This window comes from Protopterus annectens, chromosome 9.part0 (assembly GCF_019279795.1).
Source record: "Protopterus annectens isolate FY-2018-M chromosome 9.part0, PAN1.0, whole genome shotgun sequence".
In the NCBI taxonomy this organism is placed as follows: Eukaryota; Metazoa; Chordata; order Ceratodontiformes; family Protopteridae; genus Protopterus; species Protopterus annectens.
The window spans coordinates 639,202,460-639,225,176 of NC_056743.1; the positions used below are offsets into that span (position 1 = coordinate 639,202,460).

At 40.0% G+C, this 22,717-nt stretch overlaps 1 protein-coding gene across 3 annotated transcripts in view; it reads right to left on the reverse strand.

The window, feature by feature from the left end:
• The window catches only part of EHMT2 (euchromatic histone lysine methyltransferase 2), a 1,701,692-nt gene that overhangs the window by 474,513 nt on the left and 1,204,462 nt on the right, over positions 1–22,717 (reverse strand). For all 3 annotated transcript variants that reach the window (XM_044083219.1, XM_044083218.1, XM_044083217.1), the window contains one exon: positions 12,490–12,657. In XM_044083219.1, the coding sequence (XP_043939154.1) occupies positions 12,490–12,657 (168 nt within the window). The remainder of the gene's footprint in view (positions 1–12,489; positions 12,658–22,717) is intronic.

Consider the following 22,717-nt stretch of genomic DNA (forward strand, 5'->3'; position numbering starts at 1 on the left):
CATGATATGGTGAGTTTACAAGATATTTATTTTCCCAATAAACCATTATATTAGCATAGGTGGGAGCACAGTGTGCCCCCATAGCAACACCTTTTTCTTGCTTAAAGTATTCACCTTGGAAAAATATGTAGTTGTTTTTCAACACCAACGAAAGCAGCCACACCAGTCCAGTAACCACCAGGGCAAATAAGCTCACGATGAGGCACAAAGCACAATCCACAGAAAGAATTTATTATCTTATGTTTTTCAACACCATTTCCGTAAGGGTTAAAATTGTTCCAAAATCCCTATGAGAAATTTTTTTACTGTCAACTAACATTTCTTCAAACCACTCCATACCTACACTGTGTGGTATACTTGTGAAAAGGTCTACCAAGTCTAATGTGCCAAATGCTACGTTGTGACTAAACAATGAACTTTCCAATTTCCTCAAAAAGTCCCAAGAGTCTTGTAGTATATTGTTGTTTCCCTCCAATACACATTTCACCTTTAGATCTACAAATTTTGCTAGCGGTGCCGTCACCGAACCATCCACTGAGACTATAGGTTTCAAAGGTGGGTCATGAGGGGTTTTGTGCACTTTTGGAATACCAAAAATGCAAGGTACTTTAGGCTTCTCTAAATATTTGTATGTTTCCATATCTATTAAACCTTCTAATAGTAAATCATTCAATATTACTTGTATTTTTTTGTATGCTATATTAATTTCATTGATGGATGCTCTTGAATATTTGTCAGTGTTGTTAAGAATTTCCATCATTTTCCCTTCATATTGTATATTATCCATTAGCACTACACCCCCACCTTTGTCAGGTTTCATAACCCTTACATTTCTGTTGTTACTCATGTCCTGCGGAATTTCCAATCGGCAGGGGTTAAATTAGAATGTACATATTGTTGGTTCAAATTTATTCTTAGTTCACTTTCAACCTTTAGTGCGAAACTTCTAAGTTGAGGGTGTAATGGTGGGTTAAATGTGCTACTACGTTTCAAACAATTACTTTCAATATTATTTCTTTTCCCATTAAAAAACAACTCCAAGTTCTTCTTTCTAATAAATAATTTTATATCCACTAGTAATCTAAAAATATTGGTTCTCTGTCTAGGAATAAAACCAAAACCTTTTGAAAATAAATCAAAAAAAGTTTTGTTGATTTTAATATTAGAAAAGTTAAAAATGCTAAAATCCATGAACGTCCATATGTTCCCTTCTTGTGTTAAACCATCTATTGGTTCCAAACCCGTTCTTTCCTCCCCTGTGGCCTCCATCCCCTTCCCATGTAGTTTTTTGAATAGTAATCTACTGGTTCCTTGTCCATTAATCTCTCAGATCTTCTAAGTGGGGGGAACTCAGACCTATCTAAATTATTCTCCATGTGTCCAATTTCTTCCCATTCTGTTCCCTCACAAGGTTCCTTCCCCCATTTACCAAAACCTTTCCTCTGTGAATATTTAGGTTTTGGGTAGTGGGTCTTATATTTATATTCATTTAAATCCCTATCAATCTTACCAAATTTCCTGTTCTGAACCACTTTACACCTAGACTCAATGTTCATTAACAGTTTGTGGTATTTTTCTTTTTCTGTTTCAACAGTAAACATAAGATCACATGTAATGGCCTGGTGAATATACCCTGAGAAGCCAGTGCCTGCACAGTGGCTCTGGACCCATCCAAGGTAGAGACATCTGCAGGTTCCACAGTTGAAGCATCTCGTGGCATACTGGACTCCGAATGGGTCTCAGTAGAGGCCTGTGAATCTGAAGTAGCGGGTATCAGGGACTGCAAAAGCTCCGAACTGAGTACCGGCGAACTGGCGACTGGCTTAGGAGAAGCATTGTCAGCAGCTTTGGACCTAGGCGGCCTGTCTCTGTCTTTATCTTTGTATTTTTTCAGAATGTCGGTAGTTGGATGGCTTACCGAAAATATATCGGGAATTGAACCGAGCACCAAAATATTTAGAAGCAAAAATATACCGATGATGGATAGTTCGTGGTTTAAATAAGGCAAAAAACCAACAGTGAGGTACGTTGTAGTCAGTGCCTAGGCAAGGAATACAGTACGAATGAAAATCTTTATGAGGTATTTGCTTTCCACAAGTAATGCAATTATTTACTTTTACTGACGTCGTTTAAGAGCAAGAAAAAGTTTCCCCAGCAGGGTAGTTAGTTTTTAGTTGAAGACTTCGGTTCTGAAACTCGAAAATGAAAATTTCAGGAGTTGGCCGACCGGCACTTGCGAACTGCTTCTGCTTTGGGCACCGCACGGCAAGAAAGACTGATGGAATGGCGTCGGCTGCATGTTTTATACCCCCTGATGTCATGGAAGAAGGGACAGCAATCGACGCAGGACCCAAGACTTTGTTAATCAGGCCGACTGAGGGCTACTGCAAGCGGATAACCCAAATGTGATGACTGCAACAGTGAAACACGAAGAGCATCAGGAAAGAAAATCAAAACATGAAAGCCTTGCAAATGAGTTTTAAAAAAGTGACACATATTTAGAATGCTGCACTCAAAACTGGTATCACATGTGCACCATTATAAAGGGGTGCTGCTCATTAATCTAGACCTCTCTGGCTGGGGGAAACAAACCTGCAAGATATTTCAGGCAGAATGGCAAATTGGTTAGCACATATCTCTCAACTAACTGCAGGACATCTGGACAAAGCCTAAAATAATGTGGGGACAAAGGCCCAAAAATATGGACATGTTTTAAATATTGTTCTTATGAACTTAAAAGGTTGCTAGAATAACAGGGTTTGTGTTAGTAAGCATTTCCTGAGGAATATGAAATGTGAAACTCAAATGTACATCATTATTTAACAACTTCGGTCCCAAGTAAATTTCAAGTAAAACATTTTTTTTTTTTGAGTAACAGACCGAAAATATGAGGCACAAATCTGGACAATTGAGATGTATGATTTAACAGTGCAGCCAATCATCACATTTTTTCTTGAGCTTACCTCTCATTCTGTGCTGTTTGTACTTCCGTCCTTCCTGCATTTACTTGAGGTCCTTTTTTCTTCAATTTCCCAAAGATGTGGTGTAAAATGACTAGCAATCTCTAAACTGTACACAGGTTATGTTATGTGCATCCTGCAATCAGCTGGCACTCTTTTCAGGATAAGCCTCTTTGCCTTGCACCCATCGAGTGTTTGGACAAGCTCTGGCTCACCCATAACCGATCACTGAATTAAATGAGCAAATGGACACGGCATGCTCTATCACACTTCTAGTCACTTTTTATACGGGTAAAATACACTTTCTTATTTTGCAAGATGTAATTCTATTTTTTTTTCTCCAAAAATGTAGCCTGCAGTACCTATCACCCTTCAGCAGCCAAACGTTGGAGAACCAAGGTTTCAAATCAGAAACTGTGAATAAATGACAAAATTAAGCAAACCTTAACATGAATGTTTAGGAAAGTATACACCACTCAGTAATAAGACTAGCTCTTAAGCTCCACCATAAACTTCAGTCAGCTAACTTAGCATGGTTCTGCTACGAATACTTGGATGCTATATATCTCAAAGCATGTTCAGGCCTCTATGCCTAAAAAACAAATAAGAATGGCTGAAGACCTTATAACTTTAATCAGGGGAAGCCAACCTCCCTCTTCTAAGAAACCGAGGACTGAATTTGTTTATGAATCTTCTGACCAGGATTCTGATTTTTCTGATTCCTCTGATGATCTGGATTTACCCTTGTCTACTTATGAGGATTCGGATGCAGAGGACTCTATTCCCTCTGCTTCCCCTCCAGAGGATTTTTCTTTTGGTGAAACCTTGCACACTCTAAGGGAACATTTCCACTGGGAAAACCAGGATTTTTCTGATTTTAAAAGAGGCTTAGGGATTTCTTACTCCTGCCTCAACATAGGCCTTTAGCTATACCTCCTGTACTAGACATTGTTGATGATGCCTTTTCGGAATCTAGTTTGGCCCAATTCTTTGCCTCCTGCTCCCAGAAAACCTGACAGATATTACAGGGTTCCCGATTCTCCCAAGTTTCTTTTTAAAAATCCTATTGCAGATGCAGAGACTATTTCACAGACTGAACAGCAGCATATCAGCAACTGTAACAGAAGCATCAAGCAACAAGCTGTGCATTCACAAATGGAATGTCAAGCGTTACTCAATGTTAAAAATGCAAATGAAGTCCGTCTTCAAACTCTTTTCAAGTTTACTATGCAACAATGTAAAACTGTAGATTTATGACATGCAGGCTAACACAGCTCTCCAAATTTGGATCAACAGAGTACATCAGCAAATTAACCACCAAACTGACGTGCCATTCAAAAAACTAACACCAGACGATTCAGATCACTAACTGTGACTCACCTAAAGGTCTAAAGTGTCTATAAATGTATTCCAATATCGCATTTCCTAACCTGTCTCCAGATTCTCATCACTTCTACAGAATCTGTACTTAGTTAAGAGTGGAATGCAAAATTTTAGTCTTAAATGGCGTTAACGTTTATGTTGTAGTTGGGGGGGGTGAGCCGGTCCTAGTATGTAGTATATTATTGTAGTCAGCTGTAACTCTTGAATGCAGACTCATGTTACAACTAACACTGAGTACGTACGGACTTTAAAGTTTTGCCTTACCTCTACCTATGCACCCATTATTCTCTTTATGCATTTGTTTACTGAAAGTCCTTGTGGCCATCGCTACTGAATCGTTAATGAAGTCTTCTTATATCTGACCAATGAAAGTCTCATTTGCATAGCTTTGCTGACTGGAGAGACATAGCTCTTCCTTACTTCTCAGTTTCACACATATCTAATGCAGCACACTATAGGTACTGTGGTACTACAACTGAATGCAAATTACAAGTCAATTTTACAAATTTTCTCTATTTATTCTTTATTTGCTTCTGGCTCAAGCTCTGACTGACCTGGACACTTTTGGATATCATATTGCCTATTTAGAACCAATTAAAAGTGACAATCACCAGAAGAGAACCATTCAATTAATTAAAATGCTCAGAAATAAAATCATCTTGTCTAAATGTTTGTAAACATTAATCAATGAAAGTAGTAAATGTATAAATGTAAAACTTTCTTAAATTTAAAAGTCATGAATAAATATCAAACAGTTAAAAATAGTGACAAATGTAAAATGTTAAAACCTAACCCAATAAATAAATCATTTCATGTCTCCCTCTAATGGCGAACCTAAAATGAACATGTTGAAATACCATTTGTAGTAAAATGCAAAATGCTCAACATGTAAAACCTAGCACAATAGATAAATAATTTCATATCTCCCTCTAGTGGCGAACCTAAAAATAACTAGTTAAAATGCCATTTGTAATAAAATATAAAATGCTCGTTCTGTCAACCACCTAAAAAGTGAATATTATTTGTGCCTATGCAAAACAACTGTTTCTTCCATTTTTGCACTTGCACAAGTACAATATTAATCTCATTTAGAGTTTAGCAGATCTCATTTTAAGCACTGGTGCTAAAGACAACATTTCGTTGAGTCCTGGGAATTTACCAGAATCCAACACTAGCTGCCAGTATAACTCGCTGTACTAAACTAGTGTTTCCCACATACCACCCCCTAGGGCTCATAGTAACAACCTCTAGTATAAAAAATTGAAAACCAGATGTCTTACAGGTGGTAGTGTGCTTGTATAGTAGTGCATTCCTCTCATTCTTTGTTCTAATTTCATACAAGTGTTCGTATATTCTCTGCTTCAATTTCCTTTCACTTTTCCCTATGTAAAAAGATTCACATTCTTTACATGTTGCAATATAAATAATCCCTTTTGTGTTACAGTTGGCATAGGTGTTTAATGTTAATTTCCTTTTCCTGGTGTTTTAGTATATGTAATCTCCAGTTGATAGAAATGAACAATAACTACAACTACCACACTTGTACAAACCTTTCTTTTCCTTTTTACTGTTTTGTGCGTTGCCCATATTTGAACCTCTCTCTATGTTCTTAATGCTATTCCCTTTACGATATGTGTATGTCAGTTCTTTATCAAAAATATATCTTAAATCAGATATCTTAGAGAAATGATCCCATTCTCTATCAAACATTTTTCTAATAAGTCTTGAATGACCATCATAGGTAATGATTAAACCTGACCTATAGTCTTAGTTAGATTTGTTTTCTTGTTTTCTGTCATCTAAGATTTGAGTTTTACCCAAAATTGAGCAAATTTGTCTTTCCTCTTTTCCTTCACTTCATCTAAAATTTTGTAAAAACGTTCATTGGGATAACCTCTGTTTAAAAATAATTCCCGGAGTACCCCAACCTCACTCAAGAAAATCCCATCATCCGAAGTCATCCTACTCAAACGCACAGTTGTCCCTTAACTACACCTCTTCTGATGAGGTGGGTGAGAACTGGTATAATGTAGGTAGGAATTTGAAAAAGTCTCATTCCTATAAATCTACGATGTAAAATGACCATTATTTTTCTTAATGTGGACGTCCAAGTAAATTAGTTCATGTTGGTTAAAATTTTTAGTAAATTCCAAAAAGGCGGTTGTGCTATTAACATAATGTACACATTTATCAAAATCTTCTTGTTGCCCCTTCCACAAAAAGCATAGGTCATCTAAAAATCTGCTATATAGTGTCCAATAACCATGATATGGTGAGTTTACAAGATATTTATTTTCCCAATAAACCATTATATTAGCATAGGTGGGAGCACAGTGTGCCCCCATAGCAACACCTTTTTCTTGCTTAAAGTATTCACCTTGGAAAAATATGTAGTTGTTTTTCAACACCAACGAAAGCAGCCACACCAGTCCAGTAACCACCAGGGCAAATAAGCTCACGATGAGGCACAAAGCACAATCCACAGAAAGAATTTATTATCTTATGTTTTTCAACACCATTTCCGTAAGGGTTAAAATTGTTCCAAAATCCCTATGAGAAATTTTTTACTGTCAACTAACATTTCTTCAAACCACTCCATACCTACACTGTGTGGTATACTTGTGAAAAGGTCTACCAAGTCTAATGTGCCAAATGCTACGCTAGACTAAACAATGAACTTTCCAATTTCCTCAAAAAGTCCCAAGAGTCTTGTAGTATATTGTTGTTTCCCTCCAATACACATTTCACCTTTAGATCTACAAATTTTGCTAGCGGTGCCGTCACCGAACCATCCACTGAGACTATAGGTTTCAAAGGTGGGTCATGAGGGTTTTTGTGCACTTTTGGAATACCAAAAATGCAAGGTACTTTAGGCTTCTCTAAATATTTGTATGTTTCCATATCTATTAAACCTTCTAATAGTAAATCATTCAATATTACTTGTATTTTTTTGTATGCTATATTAATTTCATTGATGGATGCTCTTGAATATTTGTCAGTGTTGTTAAGAATTTCCATCATTTTCCCTTCATATTGTATATTATCCATTAGCACTACACCCCCACCTTTGTCAGGTTTCATAACCCTTACATTTCTGTTGTTACTCATGTCCTGCGGAATTTCCAATTCGGCAGGGGTTAAATTAGAATGTACATATTGTTGGTTCAAATTTATTCTTAGTTCACTTTCAACCTTTAGTTCGAAACTTCTAAGTTGAGGGTGTAATGGTGGGTTAAATGTGCTACTACGTTTCAAACAATTACTTTCAATATTATTTCTTTTCCCATTAAAAAACAACTCCAAGTTCTTCTTTCTAATAAATAATTTTATTTCCACTAGTAATCTAAAAATATTGGTTCTCTGTCTAGGAATAAAACCAAAACCTTTTGAAAATAAATCAAAAAAAGTTTTGTTGATTTTAATATTAGAAAAGTTAAAAATGCTAAAATCCATGAACGTCCATATGTTCACTTCTTGTGTTAAACCATCTATTGGTTCCAAACCCGTTCTTTCCTCCCCTGTGGCCTCCATCCCCTTCCCATGTAGTTTTTTGAATAGTAATCTACTGGTTCCTTGTCCATTAATCTCTCAGATCTTCTAAGTGGGGGGAACTCAGACCTATCTAAATTATTCTCCATGTGTCCAATTTCTTCCCATTCTGTTCCCTCACAAGGTACCTTCCCCCATTTACCAAAACCTTTCCTCTGTGAATATTTAGGTTTTGGGTAGTGGGTCTTATATTTATATTCATTTAAATCCCTATCAATCTTACCAAATTTCCTGTTCTGAACCACTTTACATCTAGACTCAATGTTCATTAACAGTTTGTGGTATTTTTCTTTTTCTGTTTCAACAGTAAACATAAGATCACATGTAATGGCCTGGTGAATATACCCTGAGAAGCCAGTGCCTACACAGTGGCTCTGGACCCATCCAAGGTAGAGACATCTGCAGGTTCCACAGCTGAAGCATCTCGTGGCATACTGGACTCCGAATGGGTCTCAGTAGAGGCCTGTGAATCTGAAGTAGCGGGTATCAGGGACTGCAAAAGCGCCGAACTGAGTACCGGCGAACTGGCGACTGGCTTAGGAGAAGCATTGTCAGCAGCTTTGGACCTAGGCGGCCTGTCTCTGTCTTTATCTTTGTGTTTTTTCAGAATGTCGGTAGTTGGATGGCTTACCGAAAATGTATCGGGAATTGAACCGAGCACCAAAATATTTAGAAGCAAAAATATACCGATGATGGATAGTTCGTGGTTTAAATAAGGCAAAAAACCAACAGTGAGGTACGTTGTAGTCAGTGCCTAGGCAAGGAATACAGTACGAATGAAAATCTTTATGAGGTATTTGCTTTCCACAAGTAATGCAATTATTTACTTTTACTGACGTCGTTTAAGAGCAAGAAAAAGTTTCCCCAGCAGGGTAGTTAGTTTTTAGTTGAAGACTTCGGTTCTGAAACTCGAAAATGAAAATTTCAGGAGTTGGCCGACCGGCACTTGCGAACTGCTTCTGCTTTGGGCACCGCACGGCAAGAAAGACTGATGGAATGGCGTCGGCTGCATGTTTTATACCCCCTGACGTCATGGAAGAAGGGACAGCAATCGACGCAGGACCCAAGACTTTGTTAATCAGTCTGACTGAGGGCTACTGCAAGCGGATAACCCAAATGTGATGACTGCAACAGTGAAACACGAAGAGCATCAGGAAAGAAAATCAAAACATGAAAGCCTTGCAAATGAGTTTTAAAAAAGTGACACAGATTTAGAATGCTGCACTCAAAACTGGTATCACATGTGCACCATTATAAAGGGGTGCTGCTCATTAATCTAGACCTCTCTGGCTGGGGGAAACAAACCTGCAAGATATTTCAGGCAGAATGGCAAATTGGTTAGCACATATCTCTCAACTAACTGCAGGACATCTGGACAAAGCCTAAAATAATGTGGGGACAAAGGCCCAAAAATATGGACATGTTTTAAATATTGTTCTTATGAACTTAAAAGGTTGCTAGAATAACAGGGTTTGTGTTAGTAAGCATTTCCTGAGGAATATGAAATGTGAAACTCAAATGTACATCATTATTTAACAACTTCGGTCCCAAGTAAATTTCAAGTAAAACATTTTTTTTTTTTTTTTTTTTTTTTTTTTTTGAGTAACAGACCGAAAATATGAGGCACAAATCTGGACAATTGAGATGTATGATTTAACAGTGCAGCCAATCATCACTTTTTTTCTTGAGCTTACCTCTCATTCTGTGCTGTTTGTACTTCTGTCCTTCCTGCATTTACTTGAGGTCCTTTTTTCTTCAATTTCCCAAAGATGTGGTGTAAAATGACTAGCAATCTCTAAACTGTACACAGGTTATGTTATGTGCATCCTGCAATCAGCTGGCACTCTTTTCAGGATAAGCCTCTTTGCCTTGCACCCATCGAGTGTTTGGACAAGCTCTGGCTCACCCATAACCGATCACTGAATTAAATGAGCAAATGGACACGGCATGCTCTATCACACTTCTAGTCACTTTTTATACGGGTAAAATACACTTTCTTATTTGCAAGATGTAATTCTATTTTTTTTTCTCCAAAAATGTAGCATGCAGTACCTATCACCCTTCAGCAGCCAAACGTTGGAGAACCAAGGTTTCAAATCAGAAACTGTGAATAAATGACAAAATTAAGCAAACCTTAACATGAATGTTTAGGAAAGTATACACCACTCAGTAATAAGACTAGCTCTTAAGCTCCACCATAAACTTCAGTCAGCTAACTTAGCATGGTTCTGCTACGAATACTTGGATGCTATATATCTCAAAGCATGTTCAGGCCTCTATGCCTAAAAAACAAATAAGAATGGCTGAAGACCTTATAACTTTAATCAGGGGAAGCCAACCTCCCTCTTCTAAGAAACCGAGGACTGAATTTGTTTATGAATCTTCTGACCAGGATTCTGATTTTTCTGATTCCTCTGATGATCTGGATTTACCCTTGTCTACTTATGAGGATTTGGATGCAGAGGACTCTATTCCCTCTGCTTCCCCTCCAGAGGATTTTTCTTTTGGTGAAACCTTGCACACTCTAAGGGAACATTTCCACTGGGAAAACCAGGATTTTTCTGATTTTAAAAGAGGCTTAGGGATTTCTTACTCCTGCCTCAACATAGGCCTTTAGCTATACCTCCTGTACTAGACATTGCTGATGATGCCTTTTCGGAATCTAGTTTGGCCCAATTCTTTGCCTCCTGCTCCCAGAAAACCTGACAGATATTACAGGGTTCCCGATTCTCCCAAGTTTCTTTTTAAAAATCCTATTGCAGATGCAGAGACTATTTCACAGACTGAACAGCAGCATATCAGCAACTGTAACAGAAGCATCAAGCAACAAGCTGTGCATTCACAAATGGAATGTCAAGCGTTACTCAATGTTAAAAATGCAAATGAAGTCCGTCTTCAAACTCTTTTCAAGTTTACTATGCAACAATGTAAAACTGTAGATTTATGACATGCAGGCTAACACAGCTCTCCAAATTTGGATCAACAGAGTACATCAGCAAATTAACCACCAAACTGATGTGCCATTCAAAAAACTAACACCAGACGATTCAGATCACTAACTGTGACTCACCTAAAGGTCTAAAGTGTCTATAAATGTATTCCAATATCGCATTTCCTAACCTGTCTCCAGATTCTCATCACTTCTACAGATTCTGTACTTAGTTAAGAGTGGAATGCAAAATTTTAGTCTTAAATGGCGTTAACGTTTATGTTGTAGTTGGGGGGGGTGAGCTGGTCCTAGTATGTAGTATATTATTGTAGTCAGCTGTAACTCTTGAATGCAGACTCATGTTACAACTAACACTGAGTACGTACGGACTTTAAAGTTTTGCCTTACCTCTACCTATGCACCCATTATTCTCTTTATGTATTTGTTTACTGAAAGTCCTTGTGGCCATCGCTACTGAATCGTTAATGAAGTCTTCTTATATCTGACCAATGAAAGTCTCATTTGCATAGCTTTGTTGACTGGAGAGACATAGCTCTTCCTTACTTCTCAGTTTCACACATATCTAATGCAGCACACTATAAGTACTGTGGTACTACAACTGAATGCAAATTACAAGTCAATTTTACAAATTTTCTCTATTTATTCTTTATTTGCTTCTGGCTCAAGCTCTGACTGACCTGGACACTTTTGGATTAGTCCATTATCTTAAGAAACATTAAATAAAGAACAGCTTCTTAAACATCAACCTGAAATGGCAAACTGTGAATGATGCAAACTTGCTGAATGAAGACAGACTGTTCTTTTAAGGATCTCTCTCTCTGTTCTAATAAGCCTTTAAAAGCCTGTGCATTCATGTGGATTCTCAAATATCATTTATTGTCTGACTCTGATGTTTAGCCATATGAAATAAACACATGCAGTAGCATAAAAAAGGGTAACTCCAGAGATGCTGACAGGGAGATGGTTAGCACCATCAGAGAGAGTCATGAACAATTCAGACATCTTATTAGACTGAATAAAACAACAGTCATTAAACAGGACCTTAAGGCACAGTCATAAGAAAAGATATCCCATCATTGGTAGTCAAAACTGGAGGAGCAATCCACAAAAGCGGGAAGCAAATTAAAGCTGCAAAAGACAGAAAACTCTTCCCAGTCAGTGCGACCAGAGTACATGCCATGCTACCCAAAAAACACATGTAATGCAGTTGCTTCACCACCTAACAAATTATTGGTTTACAAAATAAACTGAGACTTCAAATCAGTTCCAGGCAATCCCTTATGTTCACCACTCATACATTTATAATATGCAGTCTGCAAATAATCCTTTAATTTGATTCATCAAGTATTCCTTTACCCATGGGGTGCAAAATGGAAAAGGTCTTCAAATCCATTTCCCTCTCCCCAACTGAACATTGCTTAGGTGTGGTCTGCACGAATACACAGACCTTCAGTTCTACTCAACTCAAGACACTTATTTTTAGCTATGGATGGCATGATTATCTAGGCCATTAATTCTACATTTCTTAGCCGATCATTCCGTGAGTATAGATTGCATGATTAAGTTTTTAAACTAGGCCTCTTCTTTTGATAAACTCGCACTCTGTGTGCAGAAGCTGAGCAGAAAATGACAGATATAGCTGTTTACCTGCTGATTATCCTCTCAGTACGGACAGCACGATTATAGATTCCCTGCTTAATTTTCTTATTCAGTTGAAGAGCAAACCAGACATCAGAGTTTTCAGCAGTCAGCTCCAATGGAGTGTCCCCTTCATTATTTCTTACACCAATATCTGCTCCGCGGGACAAGAACAACCTACAAAATGGCAGGAAAACAAGTTACATTGATTAGGCAAGATAGAATAGTTGTATAAATTCTTACCATAAGCATAGATGTCCTTCTCTTCTATGTTACAGTATTCTTTACATGAGGGATCCTCGGCCTTGGGTGACCCGACATCTGGCCAGTATACACAAGCTTTAAAGTACTTCTAGTACATGAGATGTCACATGAATGGCTTAGCAGAATACTGGCCATATAAGCAGTGTCCACATGTACAATCCTCACAACTGAATGCCCCAGAAGGAATGCCAGCCTAAGGAAACGAAGGTGATCAGGCATCCAGAACAAAAGCAAGCACCAGAGGGAAACAGGGAGGGACAGAATACTGCAACACAAAGAAGGAAATCTATGGTTATGGAAATATTTTACTCAACTTATTTTATGTCCTTCTACTCTAATGTTGCAGTATTCTTTACATGACAAAGTACCAAAGCTTAGGAGGAAATCTGGGAGGAGGAAGGACCAGAAGAGCTCTCTAGAAAACCATGGAAAATGGCTCTAGCAAAACCAGCTCTAGTTCTGGAGATGCCATCCAATCTCTAATGTTTGGTGAAGGCATGTAAAGAAGTCCACTTAGCTGCTTCTAAAATGGAATTAGTATCCAAACCCTTAAAAAAAGAACCTGAAGAAGCCACAGTCCTAGTAGAATGAGCCTTAACAGGAAAAGGGAGGCTCTTTCCATCATCCCTCTCAACTGTACAGATTTTCGCAGAATGTTCAGATTTCTGCCTCATATTTTTGGTCCATTTTTCATACATCTGTGGTTTCCTGGCAAACTGATGGCAAATTATTAGACTGAAGTTAGAAAATAATGACAGACATTTGATTTTCAGACTTCATACCCTTCAGAAAATTCATGCTAATGTAAAACCTATTACATTAACTTTCTAAGTTTGTAACAGCAATATTTAAAAATTGCCCCTATTTTTGGGCCTTTGTCCCACATTTATTTATGGCTTTGTCCAGATTTACTGCTCTAAGAGGATGAGAGGTATGCTTCTCATGCAAAACACAACAAAAAGAAATAGCCTCGAAATCCAAGAAGAAAGCAATCTGCTTGGAAAAGTACAGTTTTGTACCTACCATAAATGTAGATGTTCGAGGATCTACATTGCTGCAGTCATGACCTGTGGGTAGTCCGCTGTCCTAGGTCGGCCCGAATACCAAAGGGCTAGGCTGGCGTCGGTCATTGTCGCTTAGAGCTGACGTCAGTACGCAGTAGTACTTAAGCGCATGACCGACGCCATATCCTCAGTCTTTCTTGCCCCAGATGTCAGAAGGCCTAAAAGGAAAGGCCAAAGCCAAAAATAGGAAAAGCCCAACAACCCCCAGTGTGTAAGTAAAGAATATTTCCAAACAAAACCCAGCAACCCCAACCTATAGAGGGGAAGGAGGGAGGGAAAATTGGGCTGCAGAAATGTAGATCCTCCAACATCTACATTTATGGTAGGTACAAAACTGTACTATGTTCTTCGTCTCACATTGCTGCAGTCATGACCTGTGGGTAGAATCCCAAAGCAAAGGAAAAGGGAGGCTGGCAAATTACAAAGAATTAGGGGCTGCTAACATGCCCTGTAAAACTGCAGTGGAAAACCCAGCCATGGACTTGGAATAGAGAGGGAGATGGTAATGCTTAGTGAAAGTGTGTACAGAACTCCAAGTAGCTGCTTCCAAAATATCCTTAGTAGCTACACCCCTCAAAAAAGCAGTAGAAGTGGCAGTAGCCCTAGTAGAATGAGGCCTGATCCCAGCAGGGACATCCTTCCCATGATGAGAATAACAAAAGGCAATGCAATGACCAATCAACTTTGAAATAGTCTGCTTAGAAACAGCTTTCCCCTGCGAACTCAAAGCAAAAGAAACAAATAACTGTTGAGTCTGTCTGAACTCCTTAGTTCTGTTCAAGTAGTAATGTAACTGCCTATGGATATCCAAAGAATGCAAGACTTTTTCCCCTTTATTTTGGGGTTCAGCATAAAAAGTAGGCAAATGAATAGACTGATTCAAGGCCACACTAGAAATCACTTTAGGCATAAAAGTAGGGTTAGTCCGCAAAGAAACTCTATCCTTATGGAATATTAAAAAAGGTTCAACTGCCATGAGAGCTTGCAATTCAGATACCCTCCTGGCAGAGGTAATGGCCAACAAAAAAGCAGTCTTCCAAGACAAAAACTTCAGTTCAGACGTAGCTGCAGGTTCAAAAGGAGGTAAAGTAAGTTTCTCCAAAACAAAATTGAGATCCCAAGAAGGAGTAGGAGCTCTAAGTGGGGGGTCTTATATTCTTTGCCCCTCTAAGAAATTGTTTGAACAAAGGATGGTAAAATAAAGGAGGGTCACAATCATAGTGAGCAGAAATGGCTGCAGCATGAACCTTCACAGAAGAGAATGACAAACCCTTGTCCAGTAATTCAGTAAGGTACTGTAGTGCAAAACTCAAATTAGGCACTGAAACATCAAAACCCTTTGCAGTGCTCCAAAGAAAAAATCTCTTCCATTTATCAGCATAAACTTTTCTAGTGCTAGGCCGCCTAGCTTCCAAAATGACATCTAAAACCTGTTGAGGAAGCTGAGACCCCACCGGCTCCATCACAGAATACGCCAGGCTGTCAGATGGAGGGACTGCACCTGAACATTGAGAAAATGATTGTTTGACTGGGGCAACAAATGAGGAACCTGTGGCAGAGGCCAAGGAGGCTCCTGGATTAAACTCCTCAGCAGAGGATACCAATGTTGACGTGGCCAGTCTGGTGCTATTAGAATCATGCCAGGCTTGTCCCGTCTGACTTTCAAGAGTACCTTGGAGAGAAGAGGCAGAGGAGGAAAAGCATAAACGTGAAGGTTGTTCCAACTGAAAGACGGAGCATCCACTTTCCAAGCATCTGGGTGGAACATCTTTGTGCAAAATTTTGGAAGTTGAAAATTCAGTGGGGAAGCGAATAGATCTATGTCTGGAGTTCCCCAAGCCACAGTCAATTGTCTGAAAATCTGAGGATCCAGTTTCCACTCGTGGGGATCCACCATTTGTCTGCTCAAAATATCTGCTAGGGAGTTCTGTGCTCCTGGCAGAAACCTTGCTTGAAGATTGATTCGCAAACCCAGAGCAGTCTCCCATAAAATCATTGCTTGTCTGCAAAGAGGGTAGGAATGGGTTCCCCCCCTGCTTGTTGATGTACCACATGACTGTTGTGTTGTCTGTTTGTATCAACACCTGTCCTGGCTGAAGGAGTTCCTTGAATGCCATCAAAGCAAATTGAACTGCTAACATCTCCTTCATGTTGATATGCAAATGTAGTAGTTTGGGAGGCCACATGTCTTGTATCCATTTTCCATTGAAGTGTGCTCCCCAAGCCAAGTCAGAGGCATCCGTCATTAGGATCTGACTCGCCTCTGGTCTGGACACAGAGAGTCCCTTGTTTAGGTGACATTCCTGAGCCCACCAAAGTAATTCTTTCTGGATGCAAGGTATAATCCGAATGACAGTGTCCAAACTGTGGCAGTGTTGAGCCCACACACTTTTGAGATACCATTGTAGCTTCCTCATATGCAGTTTGGCATTGGGAAGTACTAGAATGCAAGATGCCATGAACCCCAAGGCTTGGAGGACTGTCCTTGCAGTCAGCCTGGACATTACTGATAACTGCTGGAAGTAGAGAGGAAGAGTTCTTTGTTTGTCCGGGTCAGAAATGCCATCTGAGAGGCTGTATTCAGTCTCACACCCAGAAAGCACATGTCCTGAGAGGGCACTAGACTGGACTTTATTACCCACACAGTATACCCTAGACACCTTAAAACTGTCATTACATAGTGGAGATGCTGTAGTAATTTGTCTTTGTTTTGAGCAAGAATCAGGCAATCGTCCAAATAAGGATAAATTTGTATTCCTCCCTGTCTGAAGAAAGCAATCACAGGAGCCAGAACTTCTGTGAACACCCTGGGCGGAGTAGATAAGCCAAAGGGCAATGCAGAGAATTGATAATGTGAAGTACCAGCCCGAAATCTCAGGAATCTCCTGCAGCTGGGCTTGATAGGGATGTGAAGATAGGCCTCTTTGAGATCCAGGGTTACCATCCAATGATCTTTGCCTATTCATAGGCAGAAGTTGTTGTAATGTTAACATCTTGAACTTTGGAATTTCTAGGTAGGTGTTGAGAATGGACAAATCCAGAATTGGCCTCCAAGTGTTTCCTTTCTTTGGTACCAGGAATAGACGGGAATAAAATCCTAGGCCTACTTCTGAAGGAGGGACCACCTGAATTGCCTCCATCTGCAAAAGTAAAGAAATCTGCTTTTGAGCCTCCAGCCTTTGCTGAGGAGGCACATCCGGCATGCCTTTGAAAGGAGGAAAAGTGTGAAAATAAAACTTGTAACCTCGATTTATTATATCCAACACCCATTTGTCTTGGGTGATCAAATTCCAGTTTTCTTTGAAAAGTCCCAACTTTCCTCCCAGAGGAGCTGACAGTAACGGAGGGTCTGGCAGCGGAAGATACAGGTCATTGGGTCTGCTTACGAAAGGGCTGACCCCTGCCCTCACCAGAAGACTGTGCAGGAGAACTCCAAGTCCTAGGTCTGAAGGAACCCTGAGCGTGAGCCCTGCCTCTACCATGTCTAGACCTGCCCTTAGGCTGATAATCCGAAGAAGGATAAGACCATCCCCTAGCAGGCCAACTCCTACTAAACTTAGGGGGCTGCACCTGCAAAAAATCCTTGACCGTCTGCATAGACTTAGCCTTATCTTCCATCTTTTTCAAAACTGATTCCACAGGAGGGCCAAAAAGAACTTCAGATTGAAGAGGAGCATCCAAAATTCGAGCCTTTACGTGCTCTGACAAATTTTGATCCTTAAGCCAGGCATGTCTACGAATAACTGAACCTGTAGCAGCCACCCTAGAAGAAGCCTGAAGAGCATCAAAACCACACTGCAAAGAATTCTTGCCAACTTGATCTGATGCATGAACCAACTCCTGGAGCTCCTTACACTCTATACCCTCAGATAAAGCATCCACCTTAGACTTCAACTGGCCTAATAAAAAATTCTGATACTTCAGCATATGAAATTGGCAATTCAAAGCCCTCAAAGCTAACGTAGAGGAGGTGTACACTTTTTTCCCCCACCTGTCTAACGCCCTAGAATCTTTATCCAAAGGGACTGGATTTTTAGCCAAAGAAGCCTTAACACCCTTAGGTCCTTGAATAATGGTTTCCGGATCAGCCCTAGGACTCTTATACAAGTACTTATGAGCTTCTGGAACTCTGTAATACCTGTCAGGCTTAACAGGGGCCGGAGGCAGAGAATCAGGATTAAGGGAAGATTCAGAAAACACATCCTGAACAACATCTAAGACAGGAGGAATAGCCAAGGGCCTATGTTGTGGCAGAAACAAAATTCCCTAAGCCTTTTCCGAGAATCTGAAAAATCTTGACCTTCCCACTTGAAATGCTCCCTCATGGTATGTAAAGTTTCAGAAAAGGAAAAATCTTCTGGAGGAGAAGCAGAAGGACAGGAGTCCTCTGCATCAGAATCAGAATAGGAAGGAAAATCCTGAATTTCTTCAGCTGAGGAATCAGAGTAGTCCGAGGAATGATCCATTCCCTCTAAATCTGCCTCCACCCTAGGCCTTTTCTCTGGGGGGGGGCATAGAACCCCTGATCAAAGTAATCAAGTCCTCCGCCATTTTCAACATATGTTTTTTAGGAACAGGGGCTGGAGAGCTAGAAGAATGACCAGGTCCAACAAGACCAGGTTTGGCCCTAGCATTGCCTTTAGCCACTGAAGTAGAAGGCCTAATAACCTTTTGTAAGGATGGAACTACTGAAACCTGAGAAGCACCCTCGGCCTGTCCTAACTCTTGAGAGGCCAACTCCTGTAAGAGTAAAGGTTCCCCCTGGGATTCAGCCGAACCCTCGGCAGGATCCATAGATTCAACCGGAGGCTCCGAAGAACCGGCATCCGCAACGGACGACTCATCCGGTTTAGATCTCTAAGATTTATCCTTACGCTTCTTAGCGGTAGCGGGCGTCGGAGGATCCGACGGCATGTTGTAGTTACACCGCTTACCGAAAACAAGCCTGGCACAGTCTAACCTTCACTTAATGGTGCGCTTATTAAATCTAGCAAAAAAGCGACACCCGACTACGTCGTGCTCAGGCCCTAAGCAAGGAATACAGAGAGAATGATAATCCCTATGAGGTATCGGTTTCCCACAAGAAATGCAATTATTAACTTTTTCTGACATCCGGATAACTGAGGCAAGAAAAAACAATAATTTCCCCAACAAGGTACTTAGCCCAACTTGGTCTTCGGTCTGAAACTCGGTAAATGAAAATTTCAGAACGCCGAACGGCACTCGCAAACACTGCTTCTGCTTCGGACCACGCGGCAAGAAAGACAGAGGATATGACGTCAGTCATGCGCTTAAGTACTACTGCGTACTGACGTCAGCTCTAAGCGACAATGACTGATGCCAGCCTAGCCCTTTGGTATTCGGGCCGAACGAGGACAGCGGACTACCCACATGTCATGACTGCAGCAATGTGAGACGAAGAACATCGTGCAGTCCCAGGGTTCTGGGATGAAAAGAAACAAAAAGCTGATCAGATTTCCTGATACCCTTAGTTTTACCTAAAATAAAATCTGAGTTGTCTATGCACATCCAAGGTGTGTAAAATCCTCTCACTAGAGGACTGTCCAGAAGGAAAGAAGGTGGGCAAATAAATAGATTGGTTAAGACATAACTCAGTCACAACCCTGAGCATAAAGGAAGGGTTAAGCATGCAAAGAGACCCTGTCCTTATGGAAAAATCAGAAAAGGTGGGGAAGCCTTTAAAGCTTGAAGCTCAGATACCGTTTTAGCAGAAGTCAAAGCTAGTAAAATAACAGTTATCCCAAGTACAGCTTTGCAAGGAAGCTGTGGTTATAGTTACAGACTCAAATGGAGCCACAGTCAGCTTCTCCAAATGTGAAGGACACCTTTGAGAAAAAGTTTAATTTATTTTATTTTACATTTGTTGACTGGGCTAGTCTAACTGGATACATGTCCATTTTCAGTAGAGGTCCGGGGAGATAAGCTCCGTGAGAACAAAAACAAAACATCTCGTATACAAACAAAAATCTCAAACACAACTATTCATATCTACAATGTACGTTGTAGGTATAGTACAGAGATTATCAAAGAGGGTAGACATTCAAAACATAGTACAAAGAAATGCAGGTACAATACAAAACAAATGCAGGATAATACATAATATAAAAAGACCGGTTATAATACAATTATGTTAGTAAAAAAAAAAGTTGCCACAAACATAAGTTTCCAGAAGATGCAAGTAAAAGTATATAATAGGACAAAGGTATGTTGTGTTAAGGAAAATAGGACTTGATTAATGGGAAGAAGAGGGTTGGCAGAAGCAAGATTAGAAGAGCTAGATGCTTTGTCAGGCTTAGTACAGGGGCACAACGAGTGTGTTCTGAGGAAGAGTTGTAGTTTACCTTTGAAAAGTGATACAGAGGGAAGTGAGCAAAGTTCACTGGGAAGTAGGTTCCAGTATTTTCCAACAGAGTTAGAGAAGAAAGAGTCCCCAGCTTTGTTGTTTGATTTCGAAATATCTACAAGAAGTTTATGTGATGATCATAAAGTCTTCAGATTGGTATAGGGGATGATGAGGGTAGATAGTACAGGAGTACTGGTAGGCTGGTAAAGGGTCTTATAGGCAATGGTCAGTTGGTGGAATTTAAGCTGATTTTGCAGTTCAAGTCATCCTAGCTGCTTTAGATTATAACAGTGGCGGGTTCTGAAAGGGTTTCCTGTAGCAAATCTGGCTATGTTATTGTAGGAATGTTCCATTTTATTGAGGTTATTTTTAGATAGATTTGTATACATGGGTGAGGCATAGAGGAGAGTAGAGATGAGCTGATTTGTATACATGGGTGAGGCATAGAGGAGAGGAGAGATTAGCTGAGTGTGAGAAATAGTTATTCTAGCTGAAGGAGAAAGGAAGGGTTTTGATCCTGTAACAGAGAGCCTAGTTTTCTGTTAACAGTTTTAAGTGTATTATTGATATGGGTGTTGAAGCTGAGGTTGTTGTCTATGGTGATAACTAGTAGTTTGGTGGTAGGTTCTGGGGATACGAGAGTACCATTATTGGATGTTACAGTGAAATCTATTGGGGAGGACTTACGAGTAGGAGTAAAAGAGGTGAGTACAGCAGAGAATGTATCAGCCACTGCTGTTCAAACAACTGAGGCAAGAAATGATTCACTGTAAATAACACACTTACTGTTAGTCTGGGCTTTTGGGATGATGGGAGTGTGTATTTAAACAGGTTTAGGGATACAGGGTAAGAATAGTTGACTAATCTACCCATATTTAGTATGGGGAAAAAAAATTAAAAACTTCAGGATAATAAATGTTGTCCGGCTATGTTGTTGTTTGTCTTTCGTTTTTTTCCCGATAAGGGGTCGCCACAGCGGAACTCCGGTCCACTAATGATTGGCAGTAGATTTTTACGAAACGCCAAGGTGCCAGCTCGACGCCCAACTTTCAACGAAAGCATGCCCATTTACGCACGCATGTCTTTTGAATGCTACCCAACTGCGGGGAGGACGTGCAGACTCCACACAGAAGACACTCCCAAGCCAAGCCGAGAATCGAACGGGAGAACCTCTTGCTGTGAGGTAACAATGTTGTCCGGCTATATAAAGTTATAATGGTAGATGCTGCCACCTAGTGGTTGAAGGAGATATCAACCTGAGGGATTAGCAAGAGCAGCTTCTGTAATACTTATTAAGGGCAAGTCAGGACTGGAGGGGGGAGAGTGGCCAAGGGTCTGCAATAGGCTGCTTAACACGGTCACTCGGGAAGGCAAGTTAATACATATAGGTGGTACAAAATAAAATATTGTACATGTAATTAGCCTTTCTGAATTTGGGGATTCCTCTCTGTGGTAACTTTCTGTGAAGCCAGGCTAGCAGGTAAAGTTCAGAGAAGTCTCCTAGGTTACACAAGAGGGAAATTCATTTACTTGGATGACAGGGAGGGAGCACCCGAGGGCGGTTAACTGTGAGAGAGACAGACACACAATGTGTTAGATAATCTAGCAAATGCAGGGAAGGGGTAGAGAGTTAAGGCAGAAATATTGTTTTATACAGAGGAGTAAAGTGTTAGTAAGATTGTACAGGAGGTAGAGAGAGTCTAGGGATAGATGTAGATAAATGGTATGAGAACAGGGAGATTATATTTTGATTAGTAAAAATTAGAGAGCAAGTCATTTAAATATCATATCCAATGCAAGTAAGCAGTGTAAACATTCAATCCAATAAAGCAATCACTGTATAGCATAATACAAGTACATCTTGTTCAATAAAACTCAGGTTACAGAAAAGCAGAGATTTTAAGCAAAGCTCATTCAGTTGGTGATGTTTCAAATGCCACAGAATATCCACAAAGACAGTATCACGTACAATGCAATGTCCGTGTAAGCACTAAAACAAAAAGAAAGTAGCAGCTTTACAAGTCAAAAAAGGCGGTAAGGCTTTAGTAGGTGCTTTTAGTCTTAATGTATGGTATTATAAACCTTTTACATGCATAAACTCATCAGAAATACTATGTTCAAGCAGGCAGCTAAAGAATGCATGACGCATTAGCACAGTGCTCCAAACAGATACAGAGATTGTACAGCGCCCTTTAGGTGAGCGTCCTATAGCTTACCAGAGTTTACTCTAAAAATAATAGTCATTTACATACAGAGCTCTACAGAAATACCTTTACGTTCAAGCAGGCAGCTAGGAAAAAGCGTGTCACATTAATAAAAAGCTTAAAAGAGGTACCGGGTTTAAAACAGCGCTCTTTAGGTGAGCATCCTGTAGCTTATCGGCTTTACAGCTAGCCTCTTGATGCTACACAGCTAGGAAAAGCATGTCGCAATTAATATAGTCCTCTGGAACAGAAGCGGGATTTAACACCATCCTTTAGGTAAGCGTCCAGTAGCTTACCGGCTGTACAACTCACTGCTAGAAACTACAGATAGAGAAAGCGTG